Raw genomic sequence first — 8,564 nt, 5'->3', positions numbered from 1 at the left:
AAATATTCCTTTTGTTTTTTATGTACTTTTCAGATATTTTAATTAAAACATAAAAATTTTTAATAACTCTATCTTACTTCAAGTAGTAATTAAAGTTTATATCTGACATGTAAATAGCATTACTTTCCCTCCTCATATTTTAATTATACATATATAATCATATCCTATATTCTCGAAATATTTTATGAACTTTTATTCTCACGTCATTTAAGATCCTTTCCATTTAAAATAAGACACATCTTTAATTTAAAAATTTAATCCAAATATATATAATAAAAAATAATTAACATTATATATATTAGTGGTGGACGTGCATTGGCTTTCTCAATATGATTGAATACATAATTGCGAAAAAATTAAAATCAAATACATTTTCAGTCAAAAGTTTTTAAAGTTAGATATATAAATAGTATATAATAACATGACATGTCTCTAATCCCAATGAAAAGTTTATGATTTTCTTCAAGTGGTTTTTCTTTGATTATAAGGAGGTCCAACAGTGGAGATGAATGGTTGAGGGATTGCAGAGAGTGTTGGGTCCTGTGTGGAGTTGAATGTTGAGAAATAGAAGGTAAGGGGAGCGATGGAGAAAGGGATGTTGGTGTTAGGGTTAGTAGCAATTATGGTGGTAGGTGTAGTGGTGGTGGTGGAGAGTAGTGTTGAAGGAGAAGAAGTGAGTTACGATGGGAGATCCTTGATTATTAATGGACAACGAAAGCTTCTGTTTTCTGCTTCTATACATTATCCTCGAAGCACCCCTGAGGTTTGTTTCTTCCTTCATTTCTTTGTTACCACCTCTTCCATCAACATTGCTTAAAACGAAAAACCCAACATTTTCACTTCACTTCGCCCCATTTACAGTTTTTCATCGATGGTATCAGATAGAACAAGTCATTCATTTTTCTTATTCAAATCATTCCCCCGGATTGTTTCGATTTCATTGCAATATAAATATCATATTCTGACTCCAACGTAAACTTCGTCTTAATATCTAAAAACTCAGTTAGGAAATCTCTTACAGCGAGTTATGTCACTGCATGATTTTCTTCGTCAATAAAGATGCAATTCGTTGATTAAAGAGTAGGTACATATACCAGTCATAGATTATAATTATTACCGTTTATATTTAAAAAAAAGAAAAAAATAAATAAATTAGTTCATATATGTTAGATTGAAGAGTAAATTAGACATTCTGTTAAAAATTGATCTATGTACGTCAGCATGAAGTACACGTGGCACGTGACACTGTATGGTTATTATTTCAGACATACCAGTTTTTAATAGTAGAAATGAATTAATTTTTTAAACAAAAAGAACTAATTTACTCTTTAATCAAATGTATAGAGATTAATTTATTCATTATTAAATAAATAAAGTAAAATATAATGGACTTCCATAAAAATTTTACCCAACTAGTAATAATATTACTGCTCATTTTTCTAACGCATGAACATAGTGATTGCCTCCCGGGAAAACAATATCACCTTATGAATTGCTTGTGTATCTCTCTTCCAAAATCTTTTAATGTTTTATTGTGGAGACGTGAAATACATATATTTTTTTATTTCTAATAAAAAAATGAATTTTTCTTTTGTTTATTTCTGTATTGACAACAATGTCCATATTAATTGAGTTAAAGACTCAATTAAAATGTAAATATATATACAATAAATATAAACATGATAGACAACAATGTTGTAAATATTTTGCATTAGACTCGAATTTAATTTTTTTATACAATTTAAAGTAATTTATTTTATGAGTAAAAGAGAAATTTTAACATTTTTTTCTACTACTTATTTATTTGTTTATGTGTAACAGTGGAATTATTTTGTAATTAAAATGAGTATATATGACTCCAAATTTGTTAATTAAAATTGACTTCATGTTAGATCAAAATTAATGGGGAAGAATAAAGTTGAGTTTACTGAAGATTTCTTGTTGAAATTGCAAAGAAATTATAGAGAAATGAGATTATTTCTTAAGATCTAATACAGGGGACTGGAACTATTGCTTCTAAGAAAACTCTTATGTTTGGAGTATTTGCTACGTTTATTTATTCATTCACCCAATAATCTTTGTGTTTTCCAATCTGAATTCCGAGAAACAGCATTGAGAAAACGGCAAGTTGCCATTCTTTATATGGAAAAAGAAAATCAAAACTACACTTCCCCGTTCATAATAAACAAAACAAAAATCGAATCTAAAATTATTAATTTAATGTTTTCATGTGAAGTGCAGATGTGGGGATCATTAATAGGCAAAGCTAAAGAGGGAGGGATCGATGTGATACAGACATACGTGTTTTGGAACCTTCATGAGCCTGAAAAAGGGCAGGTCAGCTCTTTTTATATGTTTTACTAAACCCACTTAAACAGTCTTAAGATAATCCTTGGTAATTTGCAGTATGATTTCAGTGGAAGAGCTGACATCGTTAGATTCATTAAGGAAATCCAAGCACATGGCTTATACGCAAGTCTCAGGATTGGTCCCTTTATCGAGGCCGAATGGAATTACGGGTAAAACACATATATAGATTAATAAAAATCTCAGCTTCCATCCATCTATGCCATATATTAAGGGATTCAATATTTATTTAATTATTGCAGGGGATTACCTTTCTGGTTGCATGACGTCCCAGGCATTGTTTACCGATGCGATAATGAACCTTTTAAGGTATATATAATAATAACAATGGCCGAAAAGCTATGAGTATGTGTGTGTATATTATTTAATTATAGCTCATAAAGTTTCAGTGTTACTGGTTGATACGTGGTTGATGTGGATGAGGTACAGGTGCATATGCAGAATTTCACCACAAAAATAGTAAACATGATGAAATCAGAAAACTTATATGCTTCACAAGGTGGACCTATCATACTATCACAGGTAGAACCCAATATTTGAAATAACTTTAAAAAATCTAAACCATATTCTAATCGGAACTGTTTGAAAGGTTTACTTATGTCAAAATAAAAAAATGTAGATTGAGAATGAGTATGAAATGGTGGAACATGCATTCCATGAGAAAGGACCACCGTATGTGAGATGGGCTGCACAAATGGCGGTTGCACTTCAAACTGGGGTTCCCTGGATGATGTGCAAACAATATGACGCTCCTGATCCTGTGGTAATTATTTACTCCCCCTTACACCTTGAGGGCAGGCTTGCTATTAATTTCAGTCGACATAAGATACACTTGGCTTTTTCGAGTGTAGATCAACACTTGCAATGGGATGAAATGCGGGATATCATTCCCGGGGCCAAATTCACCAAACAAACCATGGCTTTGGACTGAAAATTGGACAACTTGGTATGTGCATCAGGATTTGTGTTTGTTATAGTCTAGAGAGAATGAATGTGAAAGGCAAACTTACTAGTTTTAACAAATGATAGAAGCAATATTTAGGTTCTAATCCATATCATTGCTACCGTCGAAAGGTATAGAGCATACGGTAAAGAACCAGAGACAAGATCTGCCCAAGACATTGCTTTCCAAGTTGCTCTTTTTGTTGCAAGAAATGGGACATTCGTCAACTATTATATGGTATTCACATTTTATATAGATAAACAAATTCCATTAGATAAATCTCATAATTACATGTTAATGCACATAATAAATAAATTCAGATTTTAAAGCATTGTCTTTCTTATTTCAATTGTTAGTATCACGGTGGAACAAATTTTGGGAGAACAACCTCAGCGTTCACAACAACAAGTTACTATGACGATGCCCCCCTCGATGAGTATGGTATGTCTTTCACTTCTGATATATATCCATGTACACAAACCATGCACTTCTTTGTTTACCTCCTTTTATGAACTAATTATTATCAATAAACCAGTTTAAAAGTGGATATTCTATGTCTAGGTTCGTTCATAAATATATGTATCATTATTGATTTAAATTTTAACGTCACTCGTTATAGTTTACCATCAAATTCTACTGCAACAATGATATAAAATATAACTGGACATGAAAAAATACGAATATATCAAGATATGAATATATACTGCAGAATGAAACATAAATATAATGTGAATACATGAATTTATTAGATTAATGTAACCGGGTCATTTGGTTGTAGGTTTCATTAGACTGCCAAAATGGGGGCATTTGAAGCAACTGCACGAAGCAATCAAGTCATGTTCAAATCCTATATTATTTGGAACCCAATTTACACTCTCTCTTGGTCAACAACAAATGGTAACAATAGATATCAACTTTTTCTTTTTTCTTTTTTGTTGCGGTGAAACCCATCCATGGATCAAACTGAGTTGGATCATGGTCCAATTTTATTTTCCTAGACCCCCCTTTTTTATAGCCTAATTTAGTCTATGTTTTTTTACTAAATAACAATTCGAATCAGAGATATCAAATTGGAAGAACAGCTCAGTCCTTGAATTGCGAGTTCCATCTTTATTTTCTTGATCGTTGTCTTAAAATTTAAAATTAAAACATGTTTGAATCTAATTGTTGTCATGTAGGGGTACATTTATCAACGAAATTCAGGCGAATGTGCTGCTTTTCTAGTCAACCAAGACGATACGAAATCCGTTGCTGTGATATTTCCCAATTCTTCGTATGAGTTGGGTCCAAGTTCAGTTAGCATTTTGCCTGATTGCAAGAACGTAGTCTTCAACACTGCCAAGGCAAGTCTCAAATTTTTCAATTTTTTTATTCTTATTCTGATTTAAATTTGATGCGAATATATGTCTAATATAAATATGTTGATTTTTTTAAAAAAAATTTCTACATATGTTGGGGTCAAGTCTATATATCCATATTCATATTTGAATATCTTTTGTTATTCGAATTTAAATGTAATTAGTGAGCACAAATCTCTACTATCGGTATGAATATGTTAAATATTTTTTTACATTTCTTTCTATATGTTGAATAGTTATATGAATATAAATTTGGATGTGAAGATGAAATACAAGTTTGTGACCATCAATAGTTTAATCTCGCAATTTAATGAAGATGTTGAAGTAAAATAACTGATATTTCATTTTGGGGGTGTTTTGGGTTAAACAGGTAAATGTTAAGAACAACACGAGATTGGTAACAACAGGCAAGAAGTTCAACGAATCCGAAATGTGGCAAGAATTCAAAGACATTATTCCTACATTCGCAGACACATCAATGAGATCCAAAACATTGCTAGAGCACATGAATACAACCAAAGACATGTCGGATTATCTTTGGTACACTTTTAGGTATTCATTTTTGGTTTTTTTTTTTCCCTTCATTTCTTTTAAATTGATTTTTCTATATTAGGTATTCCATAAAATAAATGATTTTTTGATAAATTAATAATTATTTTAATCAAATAGTCCATTTTAAAAAGAAAATATTTTTGTCATGAAAAAATATTTGGCACACTATTAGTGAGTTTTTAAACTTCACAAGCAGATTAAGAGGTTGACAAGTATCCTATAAAAGAAAATTTATTTTATGGACCCTTCTCATCACATCATTCATAGTCCCTTTTCAATTATTAAAAAATTACCGAAATGTCATTAAATAATTGAAAAGGGACTATGGATGGTGTGATGGGAAGGGTCCATAAAATAATTTTTCCTTATAAAAGTATACTAAATTATTAAAAATATTTTTTTTAAGATTACTTGTGAAATAAAAAATACACTACCAATATACCAAATATTTTCTTTTAATTAACAACGAATATACTTTATATATAACGTTGTTTGATTTCAGCTATCAACATGAATCATCAAACAGTAAAGCAGTGCTTAGTGTGCGCTCGGCTGGCCATGTTTTGCATGCGTTTGTCAATGGTGCTTCGGTTGGTATGTCTAATTTTTAAAGATTTTATTTCGATTTAATTGATCTATATAATCACTTTTAATAATAACATCTAATAAATTTAGAATTTGAATTCCGACATCAACAAGTTACTTCCTTGACCCTCAATTTTGATTTTTTTTTCCTTTTATGGAGTTATAATTATTTTAATATTTTAATTTTGATAGGATCTGGCAATGGAAATCACGAGAAGGTAAACTTCACGCTAGATAATACAATTACATTAAACAATGGCAGTAACAACATCTCCCTCTTAAGTGTTACGGTTGGTTTGCCGGTACGATCCACTTTCTAATCTTTTGCATCTCAATTTTATATAAATTCATCATTAAATTGAAGTTTTGATTTTGTGAAGGATTCAGGAGCCTTTTTAGAGAGAAAAGCCTTGGGGCTTCGAAGAGTAAGGATTCATGATATACAAAATTCAAAGGATTTGAGCAATCATCGATGGGGATATCAGGTTATCTTTTATCTTTTCTAAGTATTTTAGTTTTTTAATACTGTTACTTGCTTCATTATGGGATGGATTTTCTCAATATCTATTATACTTTTTATTGTCAATAAAATTATTTAATTTTTTTTTAAATTAATAATGAATATTAAATATAATAGTGTTTTTTTTACTATAATTCGATTGTTAAATAATTATTTACTATAATTCTATTAGTGTATTATATTTTTTATAATTGTCTATATAAATTTAATATTAAACTCTTTTTACTATTTAATATAATTCAATTTTAATAGTTTATATTTATAATTTTTTAAAAATTAAATTAAATTTTTATCAGGGGACTAAAATATAATTTTAGCATTATAAATTTAAAATTTTATAAATATAAAAAGACTTAAATAAAAAAATTCATTTTAAGGGTGGGTGCTATCTAGACCTGTCCATGGGCTGGGCCGGGCCGGGCCCACAAAAATTTTCAGCCCGTTTACTAGGCCCGGGCCCGGCCCGTTTTTAATTAAAATTAAAATTATTTTTTTAATAAAATTAAAACTAATTGTTATTAAAATTAATTGTTAGTAAAATTATCAAATTATTAATTGTTAATTGTATTAATTGTTGTAATAAAATCTAACATTTGATTAGTAAATTTATCAAATTATTAATTGTATTAATTGTATTAATTGTTGTAACAAAATCTAACATTTGATTAGTAAAACAAACTTGATGTTTTATTATTATTTTGTAACACTAGTCAAGGAAATGAAAGTAAATAAACTTAAAATAAAAAACTATTATATTTTAAAAATAAAATATATATTTAATATTTTTCGGGCCGGGCCCGGGCCAGGACCAAAAAAATCTTGCCCGAGACCCGGCCCATTTTTTAAACGGGCCTAAAATTTTGCCCAAGCCCATATTTCAGGCCTATATTTTTACCCAAACCCTCCCATATTTCAGACGGGCCATCGGGCTGGGCCGAGCCGCCCGGCCCATGAACAGGTCTAGTGCTACCAACCCCTTCATAATATGTATAATCCATAATGGATATTTTTGGTGAGTGTTGACTTTCATAATCAAATTATACGTGCTTCTTTATGTTTTTGCTATCTTGTCACGTCCTAATTTTGCATTTTGGTGTAGGTTGGACTATTAGGAGAAAAATTACAAATATATATGGACCACTCCTCAAGCAACGTTCAATGGAGAAATTTTACTTCTTCCAACAATCCCCTTACATGGTACAAGGTATATATTACCATATGCTTGGGAATATTTTTTTGGGTTTAACCACTTTTATATATTGAGGTTATTCAACTTTTATAAATCTCGCCATTGATAATTGAGGTTTTAATAGAATATTTATGTTAACTATTGATGAATAGATTTGAAAATAATATCACACAGGTTAGATTTGATGCACCAGCTAAAAACGAGTCTTTTGGATTAAACCTCGGAAGTATGGGAAAAGGTGAAGTATGGATCAATGGGCAAAGCATAGGTAGACATTGGGCTTCATTCCTTACATCTCAAGGATCACCCTATCAAACTTGGTATGCTCTATATTCTTCTCTATTATCGTGTACATATCTATGGACAGACCAACAATTTTTTGATCTAGTGACAAGAGTATTATGTTATGAGACATGAGAGCTTGGATTCAATCCCGAACAACTTTCTATAACAAAATAATAATAATAATAATTATATACTAATATAAGATTTGAAAATGCGTTGAATGACAGGTACCATGTGCCAAGGTCATTCCTTAAACCTAAAGACAACTTGCTTGTTATTCTTGAAGAGCAAAATGGGTCGCCACTTGGAATTTCCTTGGACATCATATCAACCATTTGAGACATTGTTTGAGAAAATTAGAGTGTTAATTCTTCAAATATCGGGAAAAGAATTTGAGCTGAGGCTATTTTATTTCTAGCATCAAGATATTTTTTATTTTATTTTTAAATTTTTTAAGTTATTTTATTTTCAATTTCACCTATGCTAAGTTACGGGAAATTATAATGGAATAATATATATACTTTCTTCAATTTTATAAAACTAATAAAAGTTCAGTTATTAATTTCTTTTTCTATACTAATTGCATGCATACACCTCCTTTTGTGCTTAGTTTTTAATTTTTTATTGAATAAAAATATATCAGATAACATATTTATATAGTTGTAACGTTGTTACATTAAAATGTTACAACAAGGAATGAAACAGTATATGTTAAAGGCAAACACATAAACACCAAACATACTTATGTTACATTTATAGTGTTTA

General features: G+C 30.0%; 1 protein-coding gene across 2 annotated transcripts; it reads left to right on the top strand.

Annotated features, from left to right (window-relative positions):
- Positions 1-284: 284 nt before the first annotated feature.
- Positions 285-8,216, top strand: LOC107915150 (beta-galactosidase 6). 2 transcript variants are annotated; one of them, XM_041094417.1, is made up of 18 exons: positions 290-763; positions 2,242-2,337; positions 2,407-2,519; positions 2,610-2,676; positions 2,797-2,889; positions 2,987-3,130; positions 3,219-3,313; positions 3,442-3,547; positions 3,667-3,751; positions 4,089-4,207; positions 4,489-4,653; positions 5,039-5,220; positions 5,723-5,814; positions 5,998-6,107; positions 6,186-6,290; positions 7,425-7,529; positions 7,689-7,834; positions 8,027-8,216. In XM_041094417.1, exons 1-18 carry the CDS (start codon positions 584-586, stop codon positions 8,136-8,138), a joined length of 2,115 nt encoding a protein of 704 aa, XP_040950351.1. In that variant the 5' UTR covers positions 290-583; the 3' UTR covers positions 8,139-8,216. The 2 variants fall into 2 exon arrangements, 1 of the variants encoding a protein (XP_040950351.1); XR_005914080.1 differs by lacking the exons at positions 7,689-7,834; positions 8,027-8,216 and having other exon boundaries at positions 285-763; positions 6,193-6,290.
- The last annotated feature ends 348 nt before the right edge of the window (positions 8,217-8,564 follow it).

Source organism: Gossypium hirsutum, chromosome D05 (assembly GCF_007990345.1).
Source record: "Gossypium hirsutum isolate 1008001.06 chromosome D05, Gossypium_hirsutum_v2.1, whole genome shotgun sequence".
In the NCBI taxonomy this organism is placed as follows: Eukaryota; Viridiplantae; Streptophyta; class Magnoliopsida; order Malvales; family Malvaceae; genus Gossypium; species Gossypium hirsutum.
Note: the sequence above shows the minus strand (reverse complement) of the source record. Positions and strands in the feature narration are given on the sequence as shown.

Coding starts and splice junctions, on each gene's coding strand:
- LOC107915150 (XM_041094417.1), top strand. CDS start 584: ATGGAGAAAGGGATGTTGGTGTTAGGGTTAGTAGCAATTATGGTGGTA. Junction 2,338..2,406: donor ATGAGCCTGAAAAAGGGCAG/GTCAGCTCTTTT, acceptor GGTAATTTGCAG/TATGATTTCAGTGGAAGAGC. Junction 7,835..8,026: donor GGATCACCCTATCAAACTTG/GTATGCTCTATA, acceptor GTTGAATGACAG/GTACCATGTGCCAAGGTCAT.